This window comes from Anomalospiza imberbis, chromosome 4 (genome assembly GCF_031753505.1).
Source record: "Anomalospiza imberbis isolate Cuckoo-Finch-1a 21T00152 chromosome 4, ASM3175350v1, whole genome shotgun sequence".
Taxonomy (NCBI): domain Eukaryota; kingdom Metazoa; phylum Chordata; class Aves; order Passeriformes; family Viduidae; genus Anomalospiza; species Anomalospiza imberbis.
In genome coordinates, this window is record NC_089684.1 from 30,812,500 (window position 1) to 30,828,809 (window position 16,310).

At 41.4% G+C, this 16,310-nt stretch overlaps 1 protein-coding gene and 1 long non-coding RNA gene across 18 annotated transcripts in view; one reads left to right on the forward strand and one right to left on the reverse strand.

Moving 5' to 3' along the window:
* Window positions 1-16,310, forward strand: part of SMAD1 (SMAD family member 1) — a 97,972-nt gene that overhangs the window by 76,397 nt on the left and 5,265 nt on the right. For all 17 annotated transcript variants that reach the window (XM_068187764.1, XM_068187754.1, XM_068187755.1 and 14 more), the window contains 2 exons: window positions 10,606-10,863; window positions 13,448-13,564. In XM_068187764.1, coding sequence (XP_068043865.1) covers window positions 10,606-10,863; window positions 13,448-13,564 — 375 coding nt within the window. The remainder of the gene's footprint in view (window positions 1-10,605; window positions 10,864-13,447; window positions 13,565-16,310) is intronic.
* On the reverse strand, window positions 13,642-16,299 carry LOC137472548 (uncharacterized). The gene is made up of 2 exons (XR_010998258.1): window positions 16,200-16,299; window positions 13,642-13,681 (listed from the first exon to the last, which is right to left on the reverse strand). It is a non-coding gene; the product is annotated as an uncharacterized lncRNA (long non-coding RNA).

Below are 16,310 nucleotides of genomic sequence, written 5' to 3' on the forward strand. Positions count from 1 at the left end.
CATTTCAGAAACTCTGCAGCTATCTGTAGAGTGGCAAGGATACACAGAACCGTGATGGAAATGAGGTTGTTGAAAGATTGTTTTGCTGTGGATGGAAATTGCATTTGTCTTGGATCTGCAATTCACAGTGCATATCTTGATGTTGAATATTTCCCTTTGCTGTGTTAGTATTAACTTTGAAGTCATGTGAATGGCAGATGCAATACCCATAATGTATGTATTTACAAAGCAGCAGCTTGAACAAAGGAACTCAGCTCTGGAAAAACAGTTCTGAAAAAAAATTTTAAAAATCTCAACAATTTCATATTAAGTACAAGAGGGATAATAAAATAGTCATGTACTTGTACTGCTAGCTGTGTGCATGTCTGGGTTGGTTGCTTGCGTTCAGTATTGCAAAATACTGAAAATTAAAATTCCCGAAACACCTCTCTTTCTATTAGACTGAGCAACAGTTGGGCCCTTCCTGTAACGCCAGATTACATGTTCTAGCTCATTTTGCTTTACTATTGAAGACAACTACTGAGTTTGAGAACATTCTCATATTGTCCATTTATGTCATATTTAAAACCAGATATTTGTAAATATCCTGTCACTTCACAGAATCACTTAGGTTGGAAAAGACCTCTGAGATCATTGAGTCCAACCTTTGACCAGACACAACCATGTCAATCAGACCATGGCACTGAGTGCCACATCCAGTCTTCCCTTAAACACCTTCAGGGACGGTGACTCCACCACCTCCCTGAGCAGCCCATTCCTACATCTGATCAACCTTTCTGTGAAAGAATTCTTCCTAATGTCCAACCTAAACCTCCCCTGGTGCAGCTGGGGACTCTGTCCATACTCTGTGTTCACTTCAGTGAGTTATGCAAGACAGAATAAAACTTTAAAAGATGTCTAACTAAAATGTACACTAACTAAAATGTACACAACTACCTATGTAATGTAGGAGGGGTTTGTGTGTAGTCAGCCACAGATTGTTTTGAGGGATATTGCACAGAGCTGAGTGGGAAAACAGCTTTTGGAAATAGGGGGTAGCTGAACTCCCATTTGGCTTGGAGAGCTCTGCTCCATAATTTCTGACTTCTTTTTTCCTGTCCCTTTGTTGTTCTTGCTGTCCTCCAAACATGATCTTTATCTTTATTTCTTGACAGTCGCTCCCGAATTCTGCTAACCATTTTTCCCATTTTTGCCAGGACATTAAAACACCATTATTGCCACATAAGTGCTTACACTTTGAGATTAATGGCTAGTGGGAATTCATGCATGAGTCACCAGTTACAACAATCTGTGGACTCAGGCAGATATCAAGGTTTGTTTTTCCCAGAAGGCTTAGACATGTGCTTTCTCTTGACAAAGCAAAATTGGAAACTCAGATTGTATATGATAAATGTTTTGTGTGCAAGGTACATCTTGAAGCTCTGGCTCTGCTTGACAGCGTGGTCTCTGTTTAACTGTTTCATGCAGAACCAGTTACTGGAGATCTGAAGGGTATGATCCATGTGTGGGGTGGCATCTATCCCTTCATTTTCTGCTGATTGTTGTGTGATTTGTTTCAGTGTTGTGTAAGGTTTGAGGAATGGATTAGTGGTAAATCCTCAAATATGTAAAGTAAGGTAGGGGTCTTCATTGGGAAGTCAGTGCTGTGGTTACATCTCAGTTTCCACAGTGCCAGAGGCATAAATGGATTTTCTGCCTTGACACCTTATTCCATCCTCACTGTTTAGCTTGTGAAGATAAGCTTGGAAAGCATGAGAACTGGCACTCTGTGGTGTGTCTGCCAGCTACAGAGCTACACCTGAGTCCAAGTGAGATTTTTCTGTTAGCCAGCCTAGATAGGAACAGGTTGTAAACAGTGAGAGGAGGCAGAAAACTATCAGCAGTCTCAAAGAGGGAATCTCCCAGTGTCCCTGCACATAGAGGGGAATGTGGCATCTAGCAGGCACATGGGTGTGACATGGTAGGACCATGGTCATGCCTGACCTGATCAGGAGGCTCTGCACAGGCACAGGGGCCTGTCTGTTCCTGTGGTATGTCAATCAAGAAAACTAAACTCACAGAAAACTGCTTTTTGGCACAGTTAACTTGGCAAGCTCAGTGCCCTTAGCTCACTCACATGGAACCAGATGGTGGCACAGCAGTGTGGGAGCCCAGGGTGGAGGTGAGGAAGGGTGGCCTTCCTGTGACTCTGTGGCACTCTTTCAGCCTGGAAGCAGTGAGCTGAGCTGATGGAGCTGCACTCTGTGGCAGGGTGCATGGGCTGCTCCTGCTCCTTGTGTTGTGCCAGCCCAGCTGTTCCCTTGTGCTGAACCAGATCACAGTCACTTTTCCTCTCCCTGCGGTGTTATCTTTCAGGCTGATCGGAGCAGCACAGGGGCTTTAGTTCTGGCTGCAGAAACATCTGTACCAACAAGGCCCTGTGGAGGATATCTGGGAAGGAGTGGAGGTGGAGAGACATGAGAGGAGAAAGTAGAGACTTGTTGCTGGGAGTGGGAATGCAGCCTTGCACTTTGAGTGCCAGGAGGAAATATCTCCTCGAGATGGGTTAAAGTAGCTCACTGCTGCTGTTCCCTAGGTCTGTTGTGTGCAGAATTATTTCTGGAGCAGGGTAGTTAATGGCTGTCAGATTTCTCCCTTGGCAAGGCAAAGCAAAGCTTTTAATTAAGGAGAGCAAGGTCTGAATTTGATGCCTCTTAAAAACTGGCACACTTTGCTGAACTGGTGTGCTTGCTTGGCTGAATCTGCTGCTTCTCCTCAGTTCTATTTTTTGGTTTAGAGATACCTGTTGGGATTATCCTTAAGTATTATCAAGACTTGCTAAATAATTAGGTGTACTGCATACACAGAGGCTGGGAGGAAAAACCTGAGACAGTGTTTCTCATCCCTCTGAAAATGCCACAAATGACCTCTCAGGGTTTGCTGGAGAATGTGTCCCTCCTGAGACACTTCCTTCCAGTCTCTTACTCCTTAGGTTTCTGTGGAGGTACAGCCTTTGCTGCCTGCCTCTGTCCTCAGTTATGTCAATGGGACCAGATGAAAGCTATCATCCAGAATTTTAGGGGAAAAAAGGCCTGGATCCTGTTTGCTCTAACAGCAAAACAAAAGGAATGGAATACGGAACAGGGAGGATGAAGAGGTGCTTAAATTGCCACTACTATTAAAAATAATAATAATAAGTCACACCTCTAATGTGGCTTTAGGGGAGGAGGTTCAGTTCTTTTGACTTAGCTAAAGGGGAAGGAAGGAAGATGAAGAAACTGAATATTTAATTTTCTTAAAGTGCTAGTGAACACTAGCTCTCCATTCTGTGCAGAATTCTGTTTGCCCCATTGTCCTGCTAGGTTCTGACTTTATAATATGTTACAAAGGAGGCAAAAGAGAAATTAACTTCATTTTCATGTTTAAAGTGTGGAAATGGTTGAAGGTGCAGTGTTTCTGTAGATGGCTATCCCCCATTTTTTTGCAATTACCAATAAAACATATCATAAAAATTTTTAATCAAAAAGTCTGAATGGTTTTCCTCTGTTAAGCTTCTCTTCTTCAGAGAGCTGGCTGCTCTATATTGAGGGGCTTTACAAAGCTGATGGTGCCAATGTTCCAGCCAAACTGGGGGCAAGCAGTAGTGGCTTTTGGGGACACAGACAAATACAGTGTCATAACAGTTGAATTTTCACAGCTGAAAACTGTGATGTTCCTTTCAATTATAAGCATGAATTCAAAGTGTGTGTCTGCTTCAGCAAGCTTGTTGCTGGCCAGAAACATTTTACCTGTATGTACAGCTGCTTTTTGCCACAAGAACAGGCCAGGTCCCCAGGCTCTGAGTAGAGTGGTAGGTGTGTCAGGCTGGTTTTGCTCTTGGTGTGGACTCTCTGCCTATGACTTTAACATGATTATTTTCATATTTGTCTTTGATCTCCTCTGCTTTTGCTCTCAGTGAGGCTCTGAAAGGCAGCACACCTACTGCAGGCTCCCACAGAACCAGGCCTGGTGGAGGATAATGCCAACAGTGCCAGGCCTCTGGGAGAAGGGGAGAGGAGGGGGAGGAGTGGAAAAAGCGAATGGGAAGCTGCTTCTGGGGTGTAAGGGAGTGCAAAATTGCTGCATCCCTTCAGAGTTAATATGTAGAACCAAGTTACAAAAATCCTTGTTCCTGTATGATTCCCATAGCAGGATTTCTTCACCTCTGCAGGCTAGGGGTAAGGGAACAGAGTGTCATCCCTGAGAAATTTTGCTGTGCAGCCATGTGTGCACTTGGGTGTGACTTTAAAAATAGCATTGCTACAACAGGTGGGCACAATTATAGGATGGTTCCCCAAAATAGCAAAAGCAACTGTCAGTTTGCTTGGCCAGCAGAATAAAACTTCCTTCATTTTGGCTTTGCAGAATTCAGTTCTAAAATTCCCCACCAGAGTCGAGCTGGGGGAGAGGAATTGAAATGAGGAGGTGGAAGGAAGGAATGGTCTAACAGCAGGGCTTTCCTTGTCTAGCCTCACCACGTGTCAGAAAAAGAAACTGCAATAGAGGGATAAAAGTTGTCAGGAAAGATAAGTTTCTGTCATATTTTAGGTGTGTTTTCTTTCTTCAAAATTAACCTGACACAGATGTTTCTTCTGATTTGAAAGACCAGACTTCCAAGTTTTAACCTACTCAGTAGGATGGTGGCTGTGGCTTTGGTACAGGTAATTTGAACTCTGGTCTGTGTAAATGTCTGGGTTAATACATACTATCACTGTGACTGCTCCTCCACCAAATCTGCTTACAAGGACTGCCTCACTAATGTGCATACAATTAGTACTAAATTCTGAAATTGACCTTGACAAATGTCAATTTAATCAGAATGTCAGTTTATCGGAGCATCCTCAAATAAAATCGAATGTTGGCTGAATATTGTAATGCAGGAAATGTCCTAACATTACTTGTCAAATGCATTTGGACCAGATGTCTGATGTAAGAGCAAAGTCAGTAAAGTAACAACTGTTTTCCTTTTTTTTTTTTTTTTTTTTTTTTTTTTAAGACATACAGTCTTCATTTGTAACTGTGCAGAATGACAAATCAAGCTCTGGGGTCTCCCAAAACTGCAAAATGAAATTAAGAGTTGAGAAAACAAGACAGCTGTCAGCTTTCTCCTAGAGTAGAAAGTTTGTCTTTTTGTCACCCAAAACAGATTGCTGAATAGCTATAATTACTAAAACAGAGATTCGGAGTGAAAGTCTCAGAGGCTGGAATTTCTCCTTTTGAGAAACCAGCAAAGCAAAGCTGTGATACCACAGCCAAGGGTTATTGGAAGAGCTTTAAGTAGTTTGATCCTCAGAGATTGCTTTTGACATACTGCTTATTAATTTCATATTTTTAAGCAAGGATAACTCAGGCAACATGAGAAAACCTAATGACATTAAAAGTTTTCTCTCTACACAGCATTTTACTGTTTACAAGCAGGATCTTGGCAAGGGCTGGCAGTCAGAATGCTTCAGTGACTCCCTGGTGCTGCAGAGAGCAGCACGTTCAGCTGAGCATGTGTTGGTACCTGCTCTGTTCCCACCGTGGGACTGGAGTGCTCATCAGGATGCCACAGCTTCAGCTGCTGTCACCCCAAAGGCAGGAAATGAAGCTGGGAGTCTTCAGGAGGTTTCAACTTTGTTAGTTTAAGGCTGCTGCTGTCTTCTGTTGCTTTTGGGGTTTTTTTTTTTCCTTCTCCTAACTCTTCCTTTTTGTTACAATTTAGTCTTTGCAGAATTTTCTTATTTCCAGATAGCGTGAACTTTTGCTTTAGGATTTTCCTCCTTCCCAACCTTCAGTTCTGTTTTTCTGGCAAAACCTACATGGCTTTGCATAAATTCAGACGAAAATGCAGCTATGTAATGCTTGGAAATTAAAGCACTCTGTCTAATGATAGTGTTGTCAGGTCTTCATTAGCACTGAGGACCCTGTTGTGGTACAAACCCTTTTACAGAACATATGTCAACCAAGGCATGGTTTTTAAGAGCAAAAAGTGGAGCACCAATTGCTTATATTTTTCTTCTTTCATTTATTTTATAAATCAATTTTTTAAAGAAGAAGTAGCATCTGCTTTGGCAAGGAAAGTGGATTAAAGTCTGCTCTCTTATATGTGGCCCCTTGTATTTCCTTACATGGTCTTTCAATTTCCTTACGTGGAAAGAGAGATACCTACCCAAATTTTCACATAACATGCAAAGGGTGTGGAAAAAATGAGCCCTTTAGGGAAGCTAGCTGTCATCTGGGCCTTGTGTAAGGTAATCAAAACCCATCTGGATAGAAAATATGCTTCTTTGAAAGTACAGCAGGTCCTTTGGATTGAATTAGTTTGAGGTTTTTCATAGAGAAACTTAAAAAAAAGTTATGTTCATAAATTGGATACTTTCTGTGTTTGCAAAAATCATTATCTCTGGCATGTGAAAATAGAACAAAAATAAAAGTAAGAAGATCTTTATTTAGGATAGCACAGCTGTTAGTTTTCTGAAGAAGAACAGGGTGACATGCTGGAGATAAAAAGAGTAGAGATCAGTTAGTTTCTTCAAAGGCCACTATTACATTTTCATAAAAGCATTTCTTCCTTGGTGTGGTTAGTCAGAACATTTATCTGAACAGCCAGGTTGCCTTTGGTCTATCTTCTGTATTTTTGGCATTCTTGGCTCCTAGATGAAATAGCCCTGTGGGTTAAATTGCCCTGTAGCTCTAATTTCTTTAATATAGCTCCTCTTGTTTGGTGCAGGCATACTTGGTCTTATTTGCATGGTAAAAACAAGCTCCCCAATTCCCAGGCTGGCTTGACAGACACGGGAGCTCAGAAACAGTTCCACAAACATACCCAGCCTGCTTCCTGGGACATTTATCCCCCTCTTCCTTACTAGTAACCTTACTGGTAGTAGTCCTGTATTAACTCTCAACTGCAGGCCCACATCGATAGAAAAATTTGGGAGCAAAATTTAGCCATAATATAGCACATAAAACCTTTTAATCTGGTGTTTGAAGAATTACAGAAATCAAGCTTGTTGGATGACTTGTGGTTCTACTCCATTAACTTTAATGAGGTTGAGTTGGCAAATCTGTTGCAGCAGCTTTATAAGACAACAGTGTATTCAATATTATGTTTCCTTTAAATATATGCTGATGATGCTGATGTTAAATTAAAAAAAAAAAAAAAAGAAAATTAATATTTTATTGTATCAGTGCTCCCTTCCGCTGAAGAGGAAGGGAGGAATTGTGTTTGCAAATGGTCAGAGCCACATCCTGCGGAGATCTGCACAGCAAAGATGTGCACTGATTCATTATTTCATAGCAACAGGTGTGCTGGCTTAGCACTGAATAACTCTCTCATGCTCTCTCCCCTTCAATTATACCTCTTCCTGGAGCTGGCAGCTGCAGCAGAGATCAGCCTCCTCCCCTGCTGGACTGAGCCTCAGTAATTTGTTATTCCATGTGGCTGAGGTTTGCAACCTGACCAGAAGCTCAGTGCCTTACACAGGGGCGAGGGGAGCAAGAAGGGTGTGCATTCCCCTTTATGGTTTGAACTTCTGGCAGCCTTCCATGCTCCAAAGGGCCCAGTCCCTGCTCATGTCTTTACTCCCGAGTGAACAGCACTCAGATTAACTCTGTGGCTCCACTAGGAGCAGCTTCCCTGCAAAAAAGCCAGGAGCTGCAGAGAGATCAGGTTCTGGCAATGAGTGACTTAGAGTTGGACTAATTGGAGCACTGCAGTCTCTGTCCTACCTGATGTGGCCTTTCAGGGCTTTTCCTCCTCATTGAAGGTTTTTTATATGCAGGGAGGATGTGAATTAAGGGCAGAATTAATATAAATTCTGCAATGATATTTTTGAGACTATTTGTTTTTTATCAATACCAGTTGTATTCTTTTTTCCCCCTTTTCCATGTGCATTTTGAAGTTGGCATTTAATCACTTGAGGTTGGCGGATTTGGACAAAAAGCATGGGTTTGCATGAAGGACACCTGGGAAAAGGAGACATGTTTTTATCTCAAGTCCTTCTAAATTTTGTCAGTGGTTCTGCTCAACAGGAGAAAACATGTATATATACCTTGGGAAAATCTGGCACTGCATTAATTTAATCACAGAAAACATACAGAAAATATCCTGTTCTCCTGCTATTTTAAAATGCTGTAAATCATTTGGCTTCCTCTGATGTCATGTGTGTCATTGTTTAATGTGAGGTGAGGGATGGAAAAGGTAGGTGATGTACTTTCTGCACAAATTAACTCCATAAAAGTTAATGGTTTGACCTTCATCCATAGGAAAGGAAGAGATAGGAAAGCTGTGTTTTTAATGCTTAGAAAAGTAAGGAAGAATCATAAAGACAGGAAAAGGAAAGTACATTTCAACACATGATCTCATTGCTAATTTTTTCACTGGTAATTTATTAGCCCAGCAAATGTTGACTATGACAATTAAATAGTATCTGACCTAGCTGCAAAAGGACTGCTTGATTTAACAGAACAAGCTTAATTCTGAGAAACTCTAATATTCAGAGAGCTTGGCTCTGACATGTTGAGGATGAGGGATTTGTGATGTCCACCCCTATGCTGAATAACCTTTTTAACAGCCTTTTCCAGTGGCATGTCAGAATGATTGTGTTGGAGCAAGAAACAGTTTGCACAGCTGGGGGAGATGCAGCTTCTCCTGGGGTGTTTTGCAATAGAGAACTTCTGTAGAATGACAGATGGATGTGTTTTGTTTCAGAAAACACCATAATTAGGAACTTTGCCTATGCCTTGTAAAGTGGAGTTGGGTTTTTTGACATCTAAACAAATCTACTTAAGGGTGACATCTGCCTCAAATATTTGAGATCTCTTGGGATCTCAGCGAAGTTGCTCTAAGAAAGTGAGAGATCAGATTAAATGCTTAAAACCTGCTTCTGCTTGGGCACCCTAAATTTCAGTAGCAAGGGTTTGGGATTTTTTCAGTGTATGTTCAGTAAAGATTTCTGGGATCAGACTGCTCCTGCATTAATGCCACTAGCAGGCAAAAATGGGAGTTTAATTACTCTCTTAGGCATATGCAAAAAAAAAACCTGAGCAAGGGAAACCTACTTCTTTTCTTTTTAGTTAATCTGTGACTTTAGGAATAGAGAGTGAGTTTTTAGTGTGGCATTCATTTATATCCCTTTTAAGTATGAATCTCGACCTCAGACCTGGTCTGTGTGTTGAGTCGTTATCCTGGTACTCTTGGACTCCAGGACACTAAAGTAAATACCTGAGTGCTGCTTCTGTAACAGCAAAGTGCTGGAAGAGTAAAGGTGCCCCAGTGTCCTGGAAGAACCTGTTTGCTGTTTGTCATGTGAAGAAAATGTTGTTTGGTGTTTGGTTTTTTTTTGGCAATTAGTTTGTAATTCAGGCTTTTAATAAAGCAGCTGTCTCCAAAACACCTTTCTTAATCTGAATGATAGCTACGTCTGTGTAGGCTTGTTGACTACACATGCTCCTGTTCCTCTTCTGTGTGCCCAGGTGTTGATGCCAGAGCAGGAGTCTTAAGGAAAGGGGGTGGTGGCCTTGGCTTGTTTTTCCTGGGTTTTGTTGGGTTTTTGGCACCCTCTCTTGAAGGCAGACTACTTGGGGGTGGGGGTGTCTTCCCCCCCACTCATCCTGCTCAGATGTGGAGTTGGGAAATGGTGGTTCCAAAGGGGGAAGATGTGAAGAGGACTTGATTTCTTATTTTTCTTCCACTACTTTGTGCATGGACCTCCCTCTCCCTGACCTTGCCTCTCCTCTTCTATCCATCACCCAAAATTTTCTGTGGAAAGAAGAGCTTTTAATCCTTTGGTTAGCTTGGGCTTTGCTGTGAAGCATTCAAAGATAGAATCTAAGGAAATAGAAAAAGAATTGATTCGTTTATCTTAGTGTATCTGGTATCATGTTCATATTCCCAGTTTAAAAGAGACCTTTGTTTCACAGCTGAGAAGGCTTCAGAAGCATGGTGAGACTTGTAGTTTCTGATGTTTCTCTGATCCCACAGTGGCACATAGTTGCAGCTCAGTTGCTGCTCAGTTGGTTTTTTTGAACTACATAATTTTGTTTAAATTGCACATTTTGTAAACTGACTTGAAGAGTTAATAACTGTTTTAATAGAAGCTTGTAAGAACATAGTCCAGGTTAAAAATAAAATTACAGCTGTTGGGACCAGACTGAGTTCAAGGCTTATTAGAATTGTCTTCAGAAAAAAAAAAAAAAAAGTTCTTATTAGCAAGGGTTTTGGTTACAGGCCATTAGGTGATTAGTCAGATGACAAGTGCAGCAGGAGGAACTGCATGTCAGCATTGTCAGGCGCTTCCCAGCATCTCTTCATGCGAGTGAGACTGAAACACAGAACTGTGGTTTGTTCTTGGCTCTTCTTCACTGGCCCTCTGTGAAAACAAGCTCCCATCTGGCAAACCAGGGAGCTGCGGATTCGAGCTGTGCAGTAACCGGATGTGAGGGAAAGAGTTCTTGCTTGGACATGTGCTTCTAGGTTTGACTACCTTGTTTCTGAGGCAGATGCGGATATGCCGGGGCAGGAGAAGAATGTGGCTTTTTTTCCCCTGTACACCTTCAGAACTGAGTCTCTAACGCTGTGGCTTTTCTCTCTTTCTCCCTTCCCAGTTCTTCCTCCGGTGCTGGTTCCGAGGCACAGCGAGTACAACCCCCAGCACAGCCTCTTGGCGCAGTTCCGCAACCTGGGACAAAACGAGCCCCACATGCCGCACAACGCGACCTTCCCGGACTCTTTCCAGCAGCCCAACAGTCACCCATTCCCCCACTCGCCCAGCAGCAGCTACCCAAACTCGCCTGGGAGCAGCAGTAGCACCTACCCGCATTCTCCAGCCAGCTCAGACCCGGGAAGCCCTTTCCAGATGCCAGGTACAGTCAGCTTCCCTTGAGAAGGGAGAAGGTGGTTGGACATCACTGCTGTCATGGATTTTTTGCTCAATAACACCAAATGATCAGCCAACACTTGTGTTCAATAGCAAGCTAAGAGATGTAATAAAGAGTATAGAATCTCTTTGTCTGGTAATATTGAAGGCTTTAATAGTGTGCACCTTTCAAACACACTTAAAACATTACAGTACAACTCTTGTGAGGTGTGGGGAGGGATCCAAAATGTTTTGGGGACCAGTTCAGCAGTTTAGCCCACAAAGTGTAGTGTTCAATGCACCAGAGGTATGATGCTAGAGATTATCCTTGCTTATGATCATAAGTTCAGCACAAGGCTTTAGTTCTGCAGAAAAGGGATATTTGTCAAGGTGATCACGTTATTGCTACTTGATACACAATTTCTTCTCATTGTGGTGTAATTCCAAGAAGCTTCAACTGAAAAACAGGCCCTTGAAATAACTCTTGAGGCTGTTTTACTACCTACAGTCAGAGAAGAGCCTTCCTTTGTTGACTGGTATCTGTAGAAAATTCTGTGAAGCTGCCTTTTTTTGCACTTTACATGCAGCTGGATAAAAATACTGCAGAAGCAGTCTGTAGTGGATTTCTTGATCTAAATGCTGAGAGAAGGATGCAGTACAAATGCTTACTGATGTTGTTTGCCTCTTTCCTTCAGGGGTTAAGGCGAGACTGTGTAAACAAAGCAGCAGATTTGTGAAAATCTGTTTCCTATTACATGAAATTAATATCCATAGATTTCTTCTCTTGTTAATTGTTGCAAATTTTTCTCTTGTGAGTGAAAACTACTGAATTTGCTGGAAGGAGGGAAAGAGTTTGTACTGGCTTTTCTAAAAGATGTGAGAATTTGCTGTGAAACCAGCTGTCCTTCTTTTTTTTTTTTTTTTTTTTTTTTTTAACATGATTGCTGTGTTTGGGGCAATCAGAGATAAAGACCTAACAAGGTCTTCCTGAATGCTGGCTTGTGGAAGTTCACTTGATCTTTGAAGGTCTGTTCTGTCCACATGCCCTCAATATCGTCAGCTGCAGTGAAGAAATTGTGTTAGAGGGGAGGTCAGGATACTGTTGTCCTTGATGCTTAGCCCTGGACAGTTGTCCATCTTGCACTAATGGGGAAAGAGGCTGACATCTGGAAAATACAAAAACAAAGGGGCAAAGCAGTTAGCCTTGAAAACTTTCTAGATACTGCTTAATTTGTTGCCCGTGGCCTTGGAATCTTGTGCATGACCAACATCATGTTTGCACACACACAAGCGTTTAAGGCTTAGTAAAACATGAGACTCAAAATCCAGTGCAGTTTGTTAAGCTTTTAATGCAACCCTGTTGCCAGCTCTGTCTTTCTCTGCTGCTTTCTCATCCAGCTGAATGTGTTCAAGTAACAGAATTAGCCAGGCACCTGCCAGCATTAGATGTAAAGCTCTCAACAAAATACCTGCTAAACAATAAGTTAGTTAATAAATTTCATGAACATGTGTTTTCTTAAAAAATACATTTAAAAAAAATCCAAACAAAACTACCACTCCACAAAAAAAACCAAAACTTACAGAGTATTCTGTGAGTTTTGCCTTTTGTTGATGCTAATTTGGTTTTCAGAATTTTGGAATCCCCTGTGATTATTTGCTGCGGTAGTTTGCAATCCATACTCTCAGTAATGGAAATAAATGTGGGATGAGCAGCAGCAGAGACATCATAGTGGTAATCTAATCCCAGCTTTTGCAGCAAAAGCTTGCAGGGATCAGGGAAGGGTTTCTAGCTCTTGGATGTACCTCTGTGCAATTGATCTGGAGGAGAGTGTCCTCTGGTGTATTGGGAAATGGTGACATTGGCAACTTCCTGCAGCTTGTAGGAAATCTTTTGGGAAGCTTTCCCAGGAGTGAAATAGGCAGCTGAAGGGCAGTACTGGCTGGGACACTTCAAACAGAGCTGACAGCCATGTGTTAATGAGTGTGGGCATTGTGCATAGGCTCCTGTGCTGGTGATGCAGCCCTGAATGGGACAGGACAGAAACACTGACAGAGAAATTCTGGACCCACAAGGCCACTTTAGTAGGATTTGGGTTCCTGAACACTTTCTACTATTCCCAGTCTAGGGAAACAGAGCTAATACATTGCACTGACAATGATAAGGCCATGGATTTAGCTGGGATGTTTAAATAATTTGCTGGTAGAATTGTGTTGGAAACAGAAAAGCTTCTGTTTGCTTTTAACATATTCAGTATCTACTGCTGGCTGGGCCCTGAGACCTCTTTGTGCCCTGATGTTTGTATGGCACTTTCAGCCTGCAGAACTGCAGGTTGGAAACACAGCTGAGCTTTCTTTTGTGGCTTTATGTGGGGGTGAAGTCACTTGTTTTTATTGCAGTTGTGCTTAATATACACAGTAATTCTTTGCTTTCCTTATTCAAGGTCCATGATTGCTTTTTCAAATTTCTGGTGGGTGGAAGTTTATAGCTGAGTCAGGCTGGAAGCATTTCCAGGCTCAAACTGTTTATATGGATATGTAGATGTGCTTTAAAGAGAGGAAAGGACTCATGTATCTGCCTTTTCTATATTTAGCTGATACTCCCCCGCCCACTTACCTGCCTCCGGAAGATCCGATGACACACGATACCTCCCAGCCCATGGATACCAACATGATGGCACCTGCAATTCCCCCTGATGTGCACAGAGGAGGTAAGAACTCTTCCTTCGTCTTTTCTGTTTCGCTCCTTAAGAGTAAAGAACCTCCAGAACTTAGGAGTAATAACTGAGTTTTAATTTTGGATGGATGTTGTTCATGAACATTTTTGTCTGTGGAAAAGAAAAAAAAAACGGCCATGTAATTTTTCTTCTGTTGTTGTAAGGGATGAAATAGTAAAGCTGGAGATTATTTATAAACGTAAATATTTATTTAAGAGAGGAATCTATCCCATGACTCTTTAAAAATGTAAAATATATGGGGTTTATTTCTTTCTTTCTCCAAGCCAACTCAAAAGACCAAAGTAATTTTATGTTTTTTATTGGGAGTTTCCACTAATCTCTGAATGGAAAGAACTCCTCTGAGGCTGCAAAATACAGAATTATCTGCCTGAGGTGTGGCATTGCTACAGACTCTAAAATTCTGTATGAAATAAAGGCCTATTGCTTTATGCACTGTGACCCAGACATCTTTTTACACATTGCTTGTTAAAGCCGCAGCAGAGGCCGTGGCTGATGAGTAAAGGATTCGGTGCATTCATCATCACTTTGTGAGCAATGACCCCTTCAGAGAACACTTCAGCTTACACACTTGTGCCCCATGCCAGGAAAGAGCAGCAAGCTGGATGCTGTGCCAGAACGATTATCAAGATCACAAGCGTATGAACAACTGAACTGTTGTGTTTTGGATTTTTTTGGTGTGTGTTTTTTTTTTTTTTTTTTTTTTTAAATACTTGTTTTGCTGCTAAGCTGAATGTCTGGTTTCAGGAAGTGTATCTGCCCTCAGCACAATTTGGATGGCTTTTTTGTTAGCCTATTTACTCTCTGCTTGGAATGAGTTTTGCGTGTGATAAACTCAGTCTGTAGCACTTCCACTTTTTGCTGATCACACAGACTACACTTTGAGTGTATGAGTAGTTTGCAGGAATTTTGGGCCAGAAATTTACTGCCCCAAAATACATTTGTCAAACTTTATGCCTAAATGCAGACCTCTGCATGTGTGTCTCTCTACCAAAATGCATACTATAGAATTCCTCTAATACATGAGAGATGATAAAGAAAAGTGGGTTTGCAGTTTTCTTCTTGCTGTTTATTATTCATCCATTTCAAAATAAAATTTGTCTTTTGATATTTTTCCTTTCTAGTAGTTTGGTACAATGGATTTTTCTCTCTGTCCCTTCATTAAAAAGAAAGACTTTTAGGTGTCTTCACATGTTTATTATTCACATACATATGCTGTGATAGCACGACTTAAAAAAAAAATCTGCTGCAGGTTGCAGAATAAAAGATTTTACTGTGAACTTACTGCACCATTTTTTGTTGCAAACTTTGTAGAAGTGTGTTCTTCATGATGATTTGTTAGTCTTAAGAGATTTGATTGAACAAGCTGCATCCTGTCAATGGAGTTGGGTAATTCCCATTGTTGGCCCATGCTGGGAATAGAGAGACTAAATGCACCTGCTCTGCATGACTTAAAGCAAATGTAAGGAAGTCAGTATGAAATCTGTGTGAGAGAGATATGATTAATTCTGTAAGAATGGCCAGCTGGTAAGATTTCTTCCTGACTTTGAGAACTGGGGCAAAGCTGCAGCTTTGATAATTGCTGGCATCTTTATGGGAATTAAAAATGTAGCAACCTCTTCATAATAATTAGACTGTTTTCTTCTTTTTTGTTTTTTTTCCCTTTTCAACAGTGATGTGAAGGGATAGAAAGTGACAGATTATCAGGAAAGATCAGCTTTTTACCAGTGTTTTTAAGCAAGTTATTAGCAATAAATGCTGTGCTCAGAAGTTTTGCCACAGTGATGTAGGATGTGTTATGCTGCTCTTGCTTATTTGCCACCTTTTGTATCTACTGTGTACTGCTGGTTTGAGGGGGACTTTAGGATTTTTGTAACAAAAACTCATAGTGATGTGATCTGTGAACAGAGGAAAATATGAACACTAATCGTAGTTGATTGATATCAGTAAAATCTTGGAGCTGGGAGAAGGAAACCTCTGGCCAGAAAAAACAAGTCTTCCCGTATTACCAGTCTGATTTTCACTTTAGCACTTTGCTCTGTAGTGAGATCTGCAAAGTTGGTGTTTCAGCAGCAAGTACAACTTTTCTAGTCTTAGTAGTGAAATACTGTCCTTCATTTAAAAAAAGGCACACATAAAGCAACCACAACCCCTCCGTAGCTTCCTTTTATTTGGGACTTTGCTTCATGCATGTTCTGCAGAAAAATATCAATCTCTCTCAGGTTTTTTGAAGTCTCCTACTGTTCTCCCAAAAAACCCAGGAGAAAGATTTGGTCATGCTCTGAATGCTGAAAGATGCTGACTGTATTTAAGCTGCCTTGCCGTACTTCTTTGTAAAGTGAGAAATGGTCTATGATGCAGTTGTGTGATGCTGTTTCTTCCTGTTGCTATACAACTTTGCAGTAAGCAAACAGGTGACTTGTAGTTTGTTAATAAAATGAACAGAAGTAAAAATCTGTGTACTGAGTAGGAAAGAAAGCTGAGTTGTAGAGTTACAGCATTTCTTTGCTGTCTGGGCCTGCGCTGTAGCATGTTGTGAGAAAATGGGGCAAGGATATTGGGGCACTCCTTGGGATGTGCTCAGGAGCTTTCTATACTTTTCTGTTCATACCTAGTGCCAGCCTTTGTCTCTTCTGAGTCTTGAGTTGAAATTATTTTAATCTATGTAGCCCAAATCTGCCGGGTTAGGACTCTTTTCTCCTCAAGCCTGTCCAGCACTGTT